The sequence below is a fragment of the Natrix helvetica genome, assembly GCF_964273705.1.
Source record: "Natrix helvetica genome assembly, chromosome: 1".
Taxonomy (NCBI): domain Eukaryota; kingdom Metazoa; phylum Chordata; class Lepidosauria; order Squamata; family Natricidae; genus Natrix; species Natrix helvetica.
Window position 1 is genome coordinate 56,760,388 of NC_138548.1, and position 19,058 is coordinate 56,779,445.

The window sequence follows — 19,058 nt, forward strand, 5'->3', positions numbered from 1 at the left end:
TCATGGTGACATATATATAACGAGTCAGCATAACGCTTTACTTTTGCTTTTCAATTCGCGGTCCTGCAAACTACTCGTTCTAACCGCGCAGGATCGCAGGTTTTTTTTAAAAAAAGTCCGTGAATAGAAGACGCTTAAAAGGAAGCGAGGAGCCGAGGTATTAGGGTAAGGGTATTAGGGTAAGGGTGTCGAGAGGATAAGGGTATTTAGCAAATATGTCGAACATACACCAAGCGACTATGTGAATGTCGACATTCGCCGGTGAATGTCGACATTCACCAGATTTCGGACTTTCACAGTAACATATATATGTATGTATGTGTATATATATATAATTTGTGCTTATAAATAAATAAAGGGATTATTTATTTATCAGCACAAATGCAACACAAATGTAACAAGGCAATATAAAAAAGGGCTTTCTGCCTGGATGGCTCCTAGGGTGAGCCGAAAGACAGAAAAGGGAAGCAGTATGCTCCCTCCTCATATTTGGGCGTACCAGGGGTTGTGACAGAATACACACACACATACACGTTTTGGTAGATTTTCACGGGTGTAGGTATGCTGGTCTTGTTGTATTTGGGTCTTTTCCTGTGTAAGATTGAGACTGTCTTGGCAACGTTTTGGCGAGGTCTCACTCGCCATCTTCAGGCTGGGTTTTGGGCTTAAAGCATGGTTGGAGCCACCTAATCCAAAGGGAGACTCCCCCCAAAAACCGAGACACAGAACAGGACAACGGCATCGCCCTCCTCCCTTACATCAAAGGCACCACAGATAAAATCAGCAAAATTCTCCACAAACACAACATCAAGACAGCCTTCAACACTGACCAAAAAATAGCCAACATCTTAAGAAATCCAAAGACAAAATCCAGCTAGAAAACCAAGGAGTCTACGAAATACCATGCAAAATCTGCCCTGCAACATACATAGGACAAACAAACAGGAGAATAAATGCACGCATCACAGAACACAAGAACGCAGTAAGAAAAAAAGAAAAAACTTCCTTCCTTTTCCAGCACCTTAAAGCTACAGGACATGAAATTAATTTTGAAGGAACCAGGTTAATCTCCAAAACTGAACACTTCAACAAGAGAATAATTATGGAAGTTATCGAAATAGAGAAACACCCCCACAACATGAATAAACGTGACGATACCTCCCGCCTACCAGACATCTGGAAACGAGCCCTAATCAACAAACGAGCCCCACCCACCACCCAGGCCATTACAACACGAAACAACGGACACACAGCCAGCACCAATCAGCACCAATCTACCAATCATGATACAAGCACACAGCCAATCAATCCACTTACTGAAACAAAGCCAGCACTCCACACACCCCCACCAAGATTTATAGAAAGACGGCAGCTCCAATCATGCTTTAAGCCCAAAACCCAGCCTGAAGATGGCGAGTGAGACCTTGCCGAAACATTGCCAAGACAATCTCAATCTTACATGGGAAAAGACCCGAATACAACAAGACCAGCATACCTACACCCGTGAAAATCTACGAAAACATAAAATATATCTTCTATTAATACACACACACACACACACACACATGTGTAATAATAGAAGAATTATATGGATTGAGGAACTGGAAAGAATATGAATAGAAATACACTAAATGTATAAATGATTGTGACTGATACTAAAACTGTATAAGGAGATATTGAATAATGGAAGAATGAAGGATGGAACTTTGATTTAACTAAGGAAATATGAACAACAAAATAGGCGAAAAACACATCTTTGAACATTACACCAATCTGAAAGGGGAAAAAAGTTGAAATAGGGATAGAAAATAGTGGGAAATAAAATAATTACCGTATTTTTCGCCCTATAAGACGCACTTTTTTACTCCCAAAAAGAGGGTGAAAATCTGAGTGCGTCTTATAAGCCGAATGTAGCCACCTAGGTCCACTGTTCCCTCTAAGGTGCGCGGCAACAAATCACCGTGCAGCAGTTTCCAACTGCCGCGCGGTGTTTTGTACTGTCACAGGCGCCGGAGGCTGGGGAGGTCCTTTGCAGACGGCTAGAACTGGCCGCCCGCAAAGGACCTCCCCGGACTTGTTTTGGTGAGCGCGGGGTGACTGACTCTAGTTCAGCAAAGCAAGCCCGGGGAGGTCCTTTGTGGGCGGCCAATCCTAGCAGCTTGCGCCCAGCGCTGCGGCTAAAATAAACCCTCAAAGCCCCTGCCGCTACTGGAATATCTGCTGCCGCCTCCTTCTCCTCTAACAGCACCACATTTGCTGCCCGACGCTGCGGCAGATTTCCTGACAGTGAGAAGTGAAGCCGCCAAAGCTCCCGCCCGTGGCAGCGGCGGCGGCGCCTCCCCCTCTGTTCGGAGCATCTGAGCTGAGCCCCGTTACCCCTGCCCCCTCCTCCTCTGCTGTGCTTTTGAGGTGCCATGAGCCGCGGGAGCCAGTAGGAAGGCGGCGGAGGGCAGCAGGGGAAAAAAAAGCCTCATGGCTTCTCAAAAGCACGGCAGAGGAGGAGGGGGCAGCAGGGTAACGCGCTGCCCAGCTCAGATGCTCCGAGCGGAGGGGGATGCGCGAGAAGTGAGAAGTGAAGCCGCCAAAGCTCCTGCCAAAGCTCCTGCCCATGGCAGCGGCGGCACATTTGGAGTGAAGCCGCCAAAGCTCCCGCTGGCGCCCCTGCCCATGGCAGCAGCGGCGGCGCATCCCCCTCCACTCGGAGCATCTGAGCTGGGCAGCGCGTTACCCTGCTGCCCCCTCCTCCTCCGCCGTGCTTTTGAGAAGCCATGAGGCTTTTTTCCCCCTGCTGCCCTCCACCGTCTTCCTACTGGCTCCCACCCATGGCAGCAGGGGCGGCGCGTCCCCCTCCACTCGGAGCATCTGAGCTGGGCAGCGCGTTACCCTGCTGCCCCCTCCTCCTCCGCCATGCTTTTGAAAACAGCAGAGGAGGAGGGGGCAGTGGTAACGGGGCTCAGCTCAGATGCTCTGAACAGAGGGGGAGGCGCTGCCGCCGCTGCCACGGGCAGGAGCCAGTAGGAAGGCGGAGGAGGGCAGCAGGGGGAAAAAAGCCTCATGGGGGACGCGCCGCTGCTGCTGCTATGGGCGGGGGCGTCAGCGGGAGCTTTGGCGGCTTCACTCCAAGTGTGGTGGTGCTGTTGGAGGAGGAAGAGGAGGCAGCTGTTATTCTGGTGGCGGCAAGGGCTCGTCATCGGCATCTTCAGCAGCAGCCCTGCCCCCTGTGAAAAAAACCAAAGATGGAGCAGATCCACGCAGATGACGTCGCTGCAACATGACTGGAGGAGGAATTCTGGGAGTTGAAGTCCACAAGTCTTCAAGCTGTCAGGTTTGAAGACCCTGGGTTTTTTTTTAAGGGTTAAGGGTGCAAGAGTCTTGCAACTTGACAGCTTTAAGACTTGCATGCTTCAATGCCAGAGTTCCTGAGCCAACATGACTGGAGGAGGAATTCTGGGAGTTGAAGTCCACAAGTCTTAAAGCTGTCAAGTTTGAAGACCCCTTGGGGTTTTTTTCCCTAAAGGGTTAGGGATGCAAGGATCTTGTAACTTGACAGCTTTAAGACTTGCATATTTCAATGCCAGAGTTCCTGAGCCAACATGACTGGAGGAGGAACTCTGGGAGTTGAAGTCCACAAGTCTTCAAGCTGTCAGGTTTGAAGACCCCTTGGGGTTTTTTCCCCTAAAGGGTTAGGGATGCAAGGATCTTGTAACTTGACAGCTTTAAGACTTGCATGCTTCAATGCCAGAGTTCCTGACCCAACATTTTGGTTACTAAGCAGGAGCGTTGTTAAGTGATACTATATAACACTTTTAATTAAGCGGGTACCTTGAATAAACATAACTTTGAGTTTCAAATAATACTGATTTTGTTGTTGTCTTAGGTGACACCTGTGAAAAAAATTCAGGTGCTGCTCAGGCATAAAAATGTGCCGCTCAAATACTATACTTTTCTGCTCACACTGAAAAAAAATGAGAAGGAACATTGCCTGGGTCATCTAAAAATGGGGGACATAAAATTGTTCTTAAACTGCTGTTAACTTTATACAGTTGATATAAAATATTTTACTACAGTATTTGGTTAAGAATCTTTTTTTTCTAGATTTTCCTCCTTTAAAATTGGGTGCGTCTTATATTCCGGAGCGTCTTATAGGGCGAAAAATACGGTATATATGAAGATATACAAAAGGACAGAAAGATATTTCAGAAATTAAAGGTGTTAATAAAAGGCATGTTTAAACAATAGAAAATAATGGAAATGAATTGCAATATTTAGGAATAATAAGGCTATGTTTATGTGTACTGAAATATATGTTACCCAGTTACCATACACATTGATATGTATGAAGAATATAAAAATTTGATTGAGAAAAAAAAAAAGAAATGATGGGGAATGATGAAAAGAAGATAAGTACATCCCTGCGACCAATTCGCTCGCACAGAGAGGGACTCCTCCAGGTGCCGTCCACCAGACAGTGTCGAGGGGCGGCGCCTAGGAGTAGAGCCTTCTCTGTGGCGGGCCCAGCCCTGTGGAATGACCTCCCTCCGGATATTAGGACTATGTCTGACCTCCGTTCCTTCCGAGTTAAGCTCAAGACCCACCTATTCCAAGTAGCTGGCCTGGCTCAACCATGATCTAACTATATCGCTCCTGACGGGTTTTTATTAGTGTAATTCAATTGAATTTATTTATTGGGGTTTTTAAATATTGTGACTTTTTAATTGTTTTTTAGCTATCAGCCTACCTCCTCCTTGTATACGTCTTATATACGTCCTTGTTATATGTATGTCCTGTCCAGATTTGTATTGTACTTTGTATTTTATTTGTTTTATTGTACGCCACCCCGAGTCCTTCGGGAGAGGGTGCGGCTTAGAAATAAATATTCTATTCTATTCTATTCTATTCTCTTGCTTTGGGAGGGGAACTTTTGACTTTTGGGAGGCTTAATATTTGTTTTGAAACTCTGTTGAAACTATTACAGGACTCAGATTGTAGTTTTCTGTTCAATGTCTCAAAATTATAAAAAATATTACCATAAATCTCAGCAACATTAATCACGGCAGGCTCAAGGGAGCCCAAAGAAAAAGACTGGCATTGCCACCTGCCCATGCTAGCTGCAATTTTTGAACCCCAAAAGATTTACTACCATTCTTCCATTAATAACAAATATATTTAAATATCTGAAATCAATAAAAGATGGAAATCTTTATCAATGAACACTTATGTATAGTGACACTTCTGTGAATATCATACCTTATGTTCAACAGATGACTCAGGAGGCTCTTCATCTTTTGGATGTGGTAACATGGGATCATAATTTAAACTGGGTTCAGAAAGGACACTAGAAACAGATGTTTCTCTTTTGTCTTTTCCCTGTTCAGGGGCATCATTCACAATAGGTGGCTGTTGCTGTCCCAATGCATGTGCTTTTGCCCTTTGCTGAAGAGTAAGTAGATGCTGTTGATACCAATATTGCTGTTGTTCCTACAATAAGTAGAAGTATAGCAGTTTCATAGAAAAACAGAATATCCTAGAATCTGAAGAAAGCTACAGTATTTACTGTAAAACCGAGAATACATTCATATTTTAAAAAAAACCAGTATCAATAATTAATTCAAACAAGAGAGCCAATTGATGCATTGGTTAGGATACCAGGCTAGAAGCCAGAAGACATGGGTTCTAGTCCTGGCTTAGGCACAAAGGATCAGTCGATCTCTCTCAGTCCTGGAAAGAAGGCCGTGTCAACTTTGCTTCCAAAAATCTTGCCAAGAAAACAGCAGGGACTACTCCAGGCAGTTGCAGAGGGCCAACATTGACTTGAAAGCATTAAAAAGAGCCCCCACTCCCAAATTAAAGTTGCACTGTGAAATCTGTTTTATTTATTTAGCATATCTATGTAGATATACTATGAACATGTGATTTTGAGAGATGTACAACATAACAATTAAAACAACTCCATAATATACTAACAGGACCAGAAAATAAAAATAAACAGATAAAACCCAAGAAAGCAGGAGAACAAATATCACTTATTGTATTTTTTGGAATATAAGATGTAGCGGAGTATAAGACGCACCAAGTTAAAAAAAATGTTTTTGCACTCTGCAAACGGCTCCGTTTTTTGTCAAAAAAGGGCATGCATAACCTTTAGGAGGCTTGTAGAATGCTCCTGGGGGCTGGTGGGGGGGGGCAAAACAAACAAAAATGGCCCATTTTTAATCAAAAAAGGGCATGGATAGCCTTCAGGCTTATAGAGTGATCTTGGGGGCTGGCAGAAACAAGCAAAACACCGGCCCATTTTTCGCTCATTTTTGCCCTCCCTAGCTCCCAGGAGCACCCTGGAAGCCTCCTAAGGGCTATGCACGGCCATTTTTGTAAATGGGGCAGCGTTTCAGGAGGCCAAAAATGCTGTATTCCGTGTATAAGACGCACCAGTGGTGGGTTTCTGCCGGTTCACACTGGCTCGGGAGAACCAGTTGGTGAAATTTATTGATCCGGTGAGGAGGTTCAACCGGTGGACCCGGAAGTAACTTCTGGAACGCCTGCCCCGGCCCTGTCACTCACTCCCCCTAGCTGTCCCGTTGCAGCTCGCTCGCTCCCCCACCCGTCCACACTAAACTAGCCCAGCCCGCCGCTCACTGGTTGGCTGGAGTCTAGCTAATCAGTGAACGGGTTGGAGGCGACCCGTTTAAAAGCGTGGCACCAACGGCTAACATTCCTAGTCTTAATCGTTCCTGAGCAGCTGTCACATTGCGCTCGCTGATCGGTACTCGCTTCGCTTCGTCTTCCAGCAGCTTGCTGCTTCCCTCAGGTAAACAACTAAGCGCAAGGGGGGGTGGGGCGGCGGGAGGCTAGCTTACGCCAGCTTGCGGCTTTCGCGAGGGAAGGCCTTCCAGGCCTTGCCTTGCGAAAACCGCAAGCTGGCGTATGCCATGTGGCCGAAAGGCGCTGGTCGGCGACTTTCACACGCGGCCGAAAGCTGGTGGCTGGCAATAGGCTAGCTTTTGTGAGCTGATGTACTCGCGTGGCTGAACGCGGGTGGGTGGCGGTGGCAGGCTAGCTTTCACAACTTTCACTAGGGAAGGCCTTCCCTCATGAAAACCACAAGCTGGCGTACCCCACGCGGCCAAAAGTGGGTGGGTGGCGGCGCCGGTGGGGTAGTTTTTGCGAGGGAAGGCCTTCAGGCCTTGCCTTGCTGGCTAAGCCTGCCAGGTGGCGTGCCTAGCTAACCAACAACACTTGTCCCTCCAGTCCGTAAGTTTACCTGTCCTTCTGCCTCGTTGCCTCCCTGCTGCATCCATCGCATTGGAGAGCTGCTGATTCTGCCTGCTGGTAAGTGATCTGTTTTTTTTCCTTTTATTCTTTCAATGTTTTTTAAAATAATACTTTATTTAATGCATAGAATTTTTTAAAATTGTTTCACTTAAAAGTATTGAGTGTAGAATATTTTCAAATGGTCTACTTCAATTTATTGTGTGTGGATTCTTTTTTTAAATTGTCTTAAGACTATTTAAAAAAAGATTCTATCCAAAATAAATTAAAATAAACCATTTTCAAAAATTCTATACTCAATACTTTAAAATGAATTATGTATAGATTTTTTTAAAACTGTTTTACTTAAAAGTATTGAGTATAGAATATTTTTAAATGGTTTACTTCTATTTATTGAAGTATTGTTGACAGATGGGACCCAATTCCTGCAGTGAAAGATTGGCTCAGAGCACACCACCACATGGCTGATGATCCACGAGTAAAGACCAGGAAAGCTGCAACAGAGGAATCTGGAAGCCTAAGAACAGTATGGAAATATCAACAACCAGGAAAGCAATACTTGAGTGTATCTCTTTCATTCTGTTATTCTTATGTAAGCAAGAAAGTGCAAGCAATTAAAGTCTTGCTTTCTGTGTCTCTCCTTTGTGCCGGTTGTTGGAGCAAAGTGATAAGGTGGTGTGCAGAAGACCGGCAAGCCAGTTATCCTTCCTCTGTAAGTAGCTGTCTTTATTGCTGGGTGTGCTCTGTGCTGGGTTCATCCTTGAGATAGTGAAGTTCAAGCAATTAAAGTCTTGCTTTCTGTGTCTCTCCTTTGTGCAGGTTGTTGGAGCAAAGTGAGGTGGTGGTGCAGAAGACGCAAAAAAGGACAGTAATTTTCCTTTTCTATTATTTTGTGTGCTTGTTTCATCCTAATGCAGTGCATGCAATTAAAGTCTTCCTTTCTGTGTCTCTCCTTTGTGCAGGTTATTGAAGCAAGGTGGTGAGGTGGTGGTGCAGAAGACCAGCAAGGTAGTAATCTTCCCTCTGTAAGTAACTGTCTTTATTGTTTTGTGTGCTGGTTTCATCCCAATGCAGTGCATGCAATGGAAGAGTTCATTTCTGTGTCTCTTCTTTGTGCAGCCCATTCATTAGAGTCAGTGATACTGAAAACTGCAAGTACAGTCATCTTCCTTCTGTAAGTAGCTCTTATTGTTTTTGTACTTATTTTAATCTTATTGTAGCTCATCCATTGGGGCAAAGAATTCAGTGACATCGTCTTGGCCACTCCCACTCAGTCACATGGCCGGCAAGCCACTCCCACCTGGTCACATGGCAGGCAAGCCACTCCCACCCAGTCACATGGCAGGCAAACCATTCCCACCCAGTCACATGGCCGGCAAGCCACTCCTACAAAGCAGGCCACACCCACAGAGTAGGTTCCAAAAATTTTTGAAACCCACCACTGAGACACACCCAGATTTTCACCCTCTTTTTTGAGGGAAAAAGGTCCATCTTATACTCCAAAAAATACGGTATTTCATATAGCCACCTTTCAGGATTTCACTGGGATCCCCAAAGCTGGTGAAAAAAACATGCTTTAAAGCAGAAGTCCCTAACCCCTGGCCCACTACTGGATCGTGGCCTATCCAGAATTCAGCCTGCGAGTGGCTGGTCAGAGTGTGCACACATGCGCAGCTAAATTTGTGTGAGCCACGGGCTGACAGGCACTTACATGCATGCATCCTTGCCTGCCACTCATGTAAGTCAAACGACACATGTGCATGCTGGCCCACCACTCATGCAAGGCTGCATGTGCACTGGCCCACCATTCAAGCAGTCCAGTTCCCATCTTCTCCCAGACAGCGGGGCCACCAAGCCGCAATGGTTGGGGTTGCTTTAAAGACCTCCAGCTTTAGCTAATAGACATGAGGCTAACCTCACCCGGGGTGGGGTGAGGGATGTGGTTACAGAGAATGAGGGCCACAGCAGAAAAGGCATGCTACCTGGGTCGCTCCAAATGAAAAGTTTATTGGAAAACCAAAGGGTACCGTGGAACTGGTGCACAGAGAGGGGGTGTATAGAAGCAACATACAGTACTTCAAGGCTTTCATCTTGTATGCTACAATCGAGGCCTTGGCTGAACTGCCCACCAGATTCTTTTTCAGCACCAGGGTAACTTCAAACAGTCACTTAACGAGTGATAGATAAGCACAGATTGACTGTAGAGTTATACTAATAAAATATTGCAAGTGGCAGGCAAACCACTCCCCCCCCCCTCCGGCCTCATTTATTCCTAAATCCCCAAAAAGTGGAAACCCCTTCTGAGCCATTTGCCCTTCCCACATTCCTGCTGTGGGCTAAGCTGCCTTTTATCTTACTTCCTTTGACTGTGTCTCTTCTCTTTGTCTCCCAAGTTCATTCCTATAAATTATTGGGGGAGCGGGTGTTGCACAAGGCAGTGGCTAAGCAGCACGGACACATTCTTTTTTCCTTAACAATGATTTCGCTTAGTGACAGAAATTCTGGTTCCAATTAAGATCATTAAATGAGGATTACTTTTATACAATTTTCTCAGCTATTAACAGTGTGGCTTTGTTCTCATAGAGCAGGTAAGCAGAATGACTTCTAAGAATCAGTTTCTGCAAAATCTCTTATTTGATTCTTATGCCTACTTCACAATTTTTACAGTATAAAATACTGTACAGTATAAATAAAAGTAATAGCTTTTTTAATGTATTCATTTGATTTATAAACAAACTTGTAGGGGATGTCCTTCTATTAAAAGAAATTTTAGGCACTGAATAAAACACAGTACACTAAAACAAAAAAGCATTTAAAACAACAATGAGCCCAAATGGAATTCATAACATTTATCCATCATACCCTCACACCAGTTCCATCAGCATTCTAGCCCGTGTCTGGGAAAGCCAGATCTCCACTGGTTTCTTAAAAGCCAACAGATTTGGGTTAATCTGTATTTCTGGGGAGGAGCTATTCCATAAGACAGGTATCATAATATAAAATGTACAGTTCTGAGGCTCCATCAAGTGATATTGTTTCACTGAGGGGATGCAGAGCCTTTCTATTCTACCAGAGATAATAGGATGTATAAAAACCATCAGGGATAGGTAGTTCAACAAGTAAACTGATCCCATGCCATGTAGGACTTTAAAAGTGACACCAACACCTTGTATTGTTCCCAAAGCCTACACACCAACAATGTTAAGGGCATATCACCATGCAGTTACTACTACCTGTCCAGCATTCTGGACCAGCTTAGCTTTCAAATGTTCTTCAAGATTAGCCTTATAGAGACAGCATTGCAATAGTCCAATTGGAGGTGACTAAGGCATGAGTGTGAGCAAGGCCTCCTAAAGAGCAAACTGTATTTGTACAAGGCCCTTCTGGCCACAGCTACTACGTCTCATCAAGATGAGCCAATGGTTAAAAGTGTTATCCCAGCCAGAGTTAAAGATGGCAAACTGATCGACACAGGGGACCCTAACATCCACAGCCTCCCATTTTTGTCGGGGTTGAGCCAAACTGGTCCTTTCACATCCAGGAACATTTAGCCTCCTGGGACTAGGAGAACCCCTTAATGGGATCATTTGAATGGCCTGGGGCAGAGTTGTGCAGCTGAGTATCATCATCATACTGATGTTTCAGTTACTGTATTTGTTCGGAGTATAAGACGCACCAAAGTTTTGAAGAGGCAAATTTAAAAAAAAGGTAGGCAAATAGAGGGATAGAGAGGCAGAGAAAGAGATATATATACAGTAGATAGGTAGGGAGAAAGAGAGAAGTTAGGTGGGTAGGTAGATAAAGGAATAGAGAGACACACAGAGAGAAATACAGTAGAAATGTAGGGGGAGAGAGAAAGAGTAGGTAGGTTGGTAGGTAGAGGGAGAGAGAGAGAAATAGAGAGAGAGAAATACGGTAGATAGGTATGGAGAGAGAGAGAGTAGGTAGGTAGGTAGAGGGAGGGGGAGAGAGAGAGAAATACAGTAGGTAGGTAGGGAGAGAGAGAGAGAGTAGGTAGGTTGGTAGGGAGAGGGAGAGAAATAGAGAGAGAGAAATACAGTATAAGTATGGAGAGAGAGAGAGAGAGTAGGTAGGTAGGTAGAGGGAGGGAGGGAGGGAGAGAGAGAAATACAGTAGGTAGGGAGGGAGAGAGAGAGTAGGTAGGTAGGTAGATGTTTCTAGGTATATTTATCCATGTGCTGGAGAAGGAAATCGCTGACAATCTGCAGCACCTAAGACTTTGTTTCTGCTGGCACAGCACTTGATCAATCTAATCTCATCAATTTTTGCACTCTGCAAACTTCCCCAAAACGGCCCTTTTTTTTAAAAGGCATGAATAACCTGGGGAGGGGGGCTTGCAGAGTGCTCCTGGGGGGTGGCCAAAAACGAGCAAAAAACAGCCTGTTTTTTGTCAAAAAAATTGTATGCATAGCCTTATGGAGGCTTATAGAGTGCTCCTGGGGGCTGGGGGCAAAAAAGCCCAGTTTCTTTGCTCATTTCTGCCCTCCCCAGCCCCCAGGAGCTCTCTGAAAGCCCCCATAAGGGTATGCACGGCTATTTTGGTGAAGGGGTGGGGCTTTGGGAGGCAAAAAATGCTGTATTTGATGTATAAGACGCACTCAAATTTTCAGCCTCTTTTTTGAGGAAAAAGGGTGCGTCTTATACTCCGAAAAATACAGTAGCTCACTGATCAATGACCCAACTCAATAGTTTTATAAGAGTAGGGAAAGAGAGGCTGAACTCTCCCTGCTACCAATAACAAACAGAACTGGTCTTGGATGAAGAAGTATTGAATAACAATGCTTCTCACTCACAAACCTCCAGTCAGCCCAGGATGATTGATGGCACTGATAGTGACTGAGAAATCAAACAGCACTAGAATTTGGATGCACTACCCCCATCCCAGTCTCGCCAGAGGTCATCCACAAGTGCGATCAATGCCATTTGGGTTCTGCATCCTAGCCCAAAATTTGACTGTAACAGGATTAATTCAAAAATAAATTATTAATTCATGAATCTAGATTAATTCCAGGTACAAGCATGTAAATAACACTACATTACTAGCAACTATAACTGAATAATGGATAGCTAGTATAAAAAAGAATTTTTCATTCTACTGTTCTCTTTCAAGATCGTTAGAAGCTGACTTTCAATAATGTATTAGATTAGAATTCATCAAGAAATAATGAAGAAAATAAAGTTAGTAAGCTGATTCCTCAATACTTGTTGAAGAGTCCCAATATGCTGAGTATGTATGACACTCTTTAGAGCAGTGGTCCCCAACCTTCCCAACTTTGTGGACTTCAGCGGTAGCAGGGGGTGGGGGGAGAGGGATGATTCTGTGCGAGCAAAGGGCGAGAGCATGTGCTTGTCCACCATTCAGACAAGTGGAGCTGTGTGCATATACATACACTTGCCTCCCTTTTCTGAGGCCCAGTTCTGAGTGGGCTGCAATCTCGTGGAGGGTTGGGGACCCCTGCTTTAGAGTGAATTGATTTCTAATACAAAATAACTGACTAGCAATAGCTTTCAAGGCTAAATTCTATAAACCCAACCAAAACCCTACCGAAGAGCATAGTTGTTTTATATATATTTATGGATAAATATATAAGGATTGCTTTGCGTTGACAGCAGAGGTATGTTGGTTGGCAGTATTTCTGTTTACAGATGATGTTATTTTGCTAGATGAGAACCCATGTGCCTTGCAACATATGTTGGACTGTAAGATATACAAATAATACGGATCTGAAAATTAATGTATTAAAGACCAAGGCAATTGTGTTTGACAAGAGAAAATGGAGAATGAATTATGTACTTTGGTAGAATGTTTAATCAATGTGGAAAATGGACCATTTGAGACATGCAAATGGTGTAAAGGAAGTGAAAAGTGAATAGTGTCTTGCAGAGGATAAATGTTTGTCAAACAAAGCTATGTACAGTTAGGTGCTTCTGCCGCTTTGTGACATAGAAGCTGGAGTTGGATACCTGTGGAGAAACATCAATGTGAGTTGACTGCAGCCAAATAAGAGGTATGTGGAATAAACAAAGAAAAAATAGAGTCAAGAATTACCGTATAGTCAAGAATTACCGTATTACCGTAGTCAAGAATTACCGTACCGTGGGTGGAAATGTCAGCGAATGTTGCCGAAGCCCCGCCCACCCACTGGCCAGCCTCTGCCTCCCAGAAATTTGCCTCCTTGCAGCAAACAGCCTGGTCAGCTTCAGCACAGCCTGATTTAGGACGAGCAGCTATTGGCAGTTGGATTTGCCTCCCAGAATACAGCCTATCAGCTATTCCATGCTGCGGGGATCAACACCACCCTGCCCCATCACCGCCTCCATTTGCCCCATTTTTGGCCTCTGCACGTCCCGTTTTCAGCCTCTGCATGCCCCATTTTCAGCCGCTCCAGGCGGCAGGGATTGCTGCCAATCATTCCCACTGCCTAGAACGTGCCGAAAGTGGGACGCATGGAAACCGAAAATGGGACGTGCGGAGGCAGCGACAGGCGGCAGCAGTGATGAGCGGTGACGATGGCGATCCCCGCAGCCTGGAATAGAGGCAGATTATTTTTTGCTTATTTTCCTCCCCAAAAGCTTGGTGTGTCTTATAGTCCAAAAAATATGGTAATGGGTGTTCAATAAAGCATGGCTTGAATATAAGAGTGGCCAGTACAGAAGAAATACGTTAAAACATTCTGGATGAAAGAAAATGAAAGAGGAGCAAATTGCAAAATAAATATATGAAGGAAGAATGATCAAGAACGTCATGGCATTTGTGTTTGGATTGAATTGGTGAACCCTCAGAAGCCAGATGTTTAAAAATGAAAAGGCAAAGTATGAAGCAGTTCATAAACATATTAGAAGACAGGATGTCTGCAAGGACAGAATAGAGATGCAGTGAATCTTATCTAGATAAACTATGTTAAACTGTATTTCCTTTTCTTCATGCCCTTAATTCTTTAGTTTACTATTTTGTAATTATTTTCTGTGCTTTGTATAGTGTCACTTACCTTAAAAACAATTAGCATTATAGATATTATATTTATGTGTGGAAAAGTAGTAGACATCACAAATGGCAAACAGCATGCTATAATAAAAACTAAGTTTGGGCCAGTAGTTAGGCACCAGGCTTGAAACCAGGAGAGTCTGAGTTCTAATTCTGCCTTAGGCATTAAAACTATTGGGCAACTTTGGGCCAGATATTCTCTCAGCCTAACCCACTTCAAAGGATTGTTGCATGGAAAAGTAGGAGGAAGGAGTATTAGACATGTTTGCTGCCTTGAGTTCTTTACAAAAATAATAAAGGCAGGATAAAAATAAAGTCTAAAAATAAAAAGATCTTCATTGTGCAAGACACCTCCCCTCCCCAAACACAGCACAGTAGACATGTCAGCTATCATTATTATAGGTTATTCCAAAATTGAGGCCATGCTATTGAAAAAGTCTGAGTAACCACTGAGCAAACGACATATCCAAAAGAGAATATATGTAGCTTAGGGTTGAGTTCTTGGTGGTTCCTGAGCTTGGTTGTTACTTGCAGATGTATTATCAGTGCCCAAATTGTACTGTCAGGGCAATGACCAGTAACATCAGAGCACTGTAATAGATTAGCGCCACTAGAGCACTGATTTTATCTAGTTGAATAATGAAACGTTTGCAAGTAAAACAACCAAAGTTAGGGTGCACCAAGGACTCCACAAATAACATAGGGAAGTTTGGCCTTTATGGAATCTCACTTAAGCATTTAATGCCTTCCTCCCATTCATAATAAAGGCCACTGTAACATTTCGTCCTACTGCTGTACATACACACCTCATAGTTAGAACATTTAATTAAACAATGAAAAAAGTTTTTGTAGTTCAGAGACAAATTGCAATGGTTACTTCATCCTTACCTGGGAGCTCATTGCGGATAGATTTGCACTTGAGTTGCCTTGCTGTTGCTCACACTCTTTCTCTGGGCCACTGCTCAGTCTTAATTCTGGTGGTTCGGAAGCGCTCTGAGTAATCTGGGTTGAAGTGAAGTGGGATTCGGGCTGGGAGGTTGATGTTGCAAGGGGCTGGCCTAGCTGGGAGGATGACTGGGAGTTGGCTTGGTAGGTCTGGGACTGGTTTGGGTAAGATTGAGAAACAGCTGGAGGGGGGGTGTCTGAAAATGTCTTGGCAACTGCCTGAGACAAGGGCAAATGGGGCTGGTAAGCCTGTGGTGGTGGTGGGATCTGACTCTGCGCCGGCAAAGTCTGAGGCGGGGGTACATAGGGGTCAGCTTCTATCTGGGGCGGGAAAGACTGGGGAGGCGACTGCGGCGGCGAAGACAGATCCATGTCCATATCCATGCAAGGACTGGCCGGGGCAGCCAGGGGCTCCCACTCCTTGCGGGGCTGCGATGGCTCGGCAACCTCATCTGTAGACGAGAGCGGCGCCATGGGGGGATTTCGGAACTGGGAGTCCCGAGGCAAAGGCGGAGGGAGGGGATCGCGGTGTTTAAATTGCTTCTGGTAGCTCCGCGCCGGCGGCGGACCGGCGGCAATAGGCGGCTGCCAGGAAGTGCTGGCGGCAGAGGAAGCGGGCAGAGGGGGCGGCATACTCGGGGGAGGCGGGCCGGGTGGAGGGGGCCCCCCTAGCAACACCGATTGCAGCTGCTTCTGGTGCATCTGCTGGAGTTGCTGGAGCTGGACCAGGTGCTGCTCCTGGAGACTCAGGAATCCCCCGGTGCCGCCGCTGCTAGTAGCCGTCGAGCTGGTCGAGTAACCGCCTAAAACAGGCGGAGGGACTACCGGGACCTGAGGCGGCGGCGGCGGCGGCATGGAGGTTGGTAGCACGCCCGGCAGAGGCGGCGGCGGCAACAGCATTGTAGGGGGCGGAGGATAATGCCCGGGGGTTGCCCCATACAAACCCCACGTCGGGAACATGGAGTCGGGAAACGGGTCTCCGAGGGCGTCGGCTGGCCAAAGCGCGGGCCTTCGCAGGCCGCAATAGCGACGAACTCCGTGCGCTCTTCTGCGCCTGCGTTCCAAAATGCCTGACGCGCTCCGGTCATAGAGATATGACTTCCTTTAAACGAGATTGTCTCCAGCTCAGAACTAAGCGAAGGGAATGACGATATACGTACGTCATTGATGCGCGACACTGATTTCCGGCGAAATGCATGGAGGTGGGGTTCTATAATCAAAAGAAGTGGGGTTAAGTTTATTGCCGTACAAGAAGTAACATAATTTCGCTCAGATAATAAATGCTTCATATGATCTTTTTCCCCAGGTCTGAGGCATAGCTTTTAAATTTCCACAACGAGGATCATTAGTTGATTATAGGCATGTTGAAAACTTGTTCTGTAAAATGATTAAAATAAAGAATGCTTGGATTAAGAGTACACGTGGTTCATTATTTTGTTGTCTAGCTGCTAATGCTAAGATGTCGAGACTCTAGAAATAATGCAGAGAAGAGCAACGAAGATGATTAGGGGACTGGAGGCTAAAACATATGAAGAATCGTTGCAGGAACTGGGTATGTCTAGTTTAATAGAAAGAAGGACTAGGGGAGACATGATAGCAGTGTTCCAATATCTCAGGGGTTGCCACAAAGAAGAGGGAGTCAAACTATTCTCCAAAGCACCTGAGGGCAGAACAAGAAGCAATGGGTGGAAACTAATCAAGGAGAGAAGCAACTTAGAACTGAGGAGAAAATTTCTGACAACAATTAATCAGTGGAACAGCTTGCCTCCAGAAGTTGTGAATGCTCCAACACTGGAAGTTTTTAAGAAGATGCTGGATAACCATTTGTCTGAAGTAGTGTAGGGTTTCCTGCCTAGGCATGGGGTTGGACTAGAAGACCTAACGTCCCTTCCAACTCTGTTATTCTACTCTATTCTAAAATGCAGGTAGTCCTCGATTTATAACAGTTCATTTAGGGACTGAAGTTAGTGGCATTGAAAAAAGTGACTTATGACTGTTTTTTCACACGATCATTATAGTGCAGGAAGTTAGCACCCACCCTTCTAGGAAAATGAGAGATTTTAGGAAATAGTAAAAGGGCAAAATATTTCCCCTAAAAAGGAGGCAGAAACTCACACCCCCCCATCTTTGTCAATGGGCCATTAAGGCCTGGGTCAGTCTATTCTACATAACAAAGATCTACCTCCTTCAGGCAGAGCAGAACCATAATAGGATTCCCAAAACCCTTTCATTAGCATCACCATCCAGCAAGGCTCAACCAAGCTTGGGACTTAAAAACATAACCTACAAAGTTACCCCTGAATGGCCCCATGGGAGTCTGAACCAATCAGAATACAAGCTGAGATTCAAATCCCAACAGATGGTATAAATCTCTCTCTCTCTGCTCCATGTGCCTTTTTGCCCAGGACCACCAGTCATGTGGTCCTGTTCCCCATTAAACCATTTTTCCAATCAGCCACCATGTTTTCAGTGTCTCTCCCCCCAATTGGAACTGAACCCAGGATACTTCTTCCGACAATTGCATCCCCATGGTCACATGATTTACCGTATATACTTGAGTATAAGCCGACTCGAGTATAAGCCGAGACCCCTAATTTTACCCCAAAAAACTGGAAAAAGTTATTGACTCGAGTATAAGCCGAGGCTGGGAAATGCAGCAGCTCACGGTAAATTTCAAAAATAAAAATACAGGTAGATAACAATAAAATTGCTAAAAGTGTGTGTGTGTGTGAGTGAGACAGACAGACAGAGGAACAGAGAGAGGGAGAGAGAGAGAGGGAATCAGAGAGACTGACAGAGACGAATCAGAGACGTACTTTTAACTACCTGGCAGCGGCGTTTTGCCTTGGGGGGCTCCTCAGAACATCCCAAGACTTCGGAGGGAAGTTTACAGCCCTCCCTCGGAACGCTTCGGAGGGAAGCTTCTACAAAGGCGAGTGACAAGAAGTCTCCCAGGCTTTAATTTGCCGAGCTGTGCGCACGGGCCTGTTTTCCACGGCGTGGAGCAGCGGTGAGATTCTGCGCGGCGAGCGATGATTCCAGGGGCCATCCGGGAAGATGAGGAACGCGAGGGGGGACCCTGCCCCCCCCACTGATGGCCCCCGGAATCATCGCTCACCACCCAGAATCTCGCCGCTGCTCCACGCCGTGGAAAACAGGCCCGCGCGTACAGCTCAGCAAATTACAGCCTGGGAGACTTGTCACTCGCCGGGGTTATGCAGAAGCTTCCCTCCGAAGCCCGAGAGGAGGGAGGGAAGCAGGCGCCCGGCACACAGAAGAGCCGCATTAAAATGTTTAAAGAGCCACATTTTTTTTTTTTTGTTCACTGGAGTATAAGCCGAAGTGGATTTTTCAGCCCAAAAAGTGGGCTGAAAAATTCGGCTTATACTCAAGTATATACGGTATATTCGGATACTTGACAACTGACTCACATTTATGATGGTTGCAGTGTCCCTGGATCATGTGATCTCCTTTTGAGACCCTCTGATAAGCAGAGTTAATGGGGAAGCCGGATTCACTTATCAACGGTGTTACTAATTTAACAACTGCAGTGATTCAGTTAACAAATGTGACTAGAAAAGTCATAAAATGGGGCAAAGTTCACTTAACAAATTTTGGGCTCAATTGTGGTCGTAAATTGAGGACTGCCTGAGGTAGTCTATGTAAATCCCTCGGTGAATATTGTGAATAAGCATTTCCTGCTTATGGTCCTTATACACCGATACTGGATGCAATACACGCCTACTGTAACAAAGATCCTAAATTGTTCTTTGCTGCTAAACTTCCAGAGATGCTTTCCATTTGAGCAGGACTTAAGTGAACAATTGAGCCTAATTTCTTG

General features: G+C 45.2%; 1 protein-coding gene across 2 annotated transcripts in view; it reads right to left on the reverse strand.

Annotated features, from left to right (window-relative positions):
- YLPM1 (YLP motif containing 1) overlaps nucleotides 1–16,364 on the reverse strand; it is a 71,251-nt gene extending 54,887 nt beyond the window's left edge. Inside the window, exons 1-2 of one of the 2 annotated variants that reach the window (XM_081955160.1) lie at nucleotides 15,161–16,362; nucleotides 5,248–5,478 (exon numbers count right to left, since the gene is read on the reverse strand). In XM_081955160.1, coding sequence (XP_081811286.1) covers nucleotides 5,248–5,478; nucleotides 15,161–16,177 — 1,248 coding nt within the window. In that variant the 5' untranslated portion in view covers nucleotides 16,178–16,362. Of the gene's footprint in view, nucleotides 1–5,247; nucleotides 5,479–15,160 lie in introns of both variants that reach the window. The other variant, XM_081955161.1, reaches the window with a different exon arrangement.
- Between the last annotated feature and the right edge of the window lie 2,694 nt (nucleotides 16,365–19,058).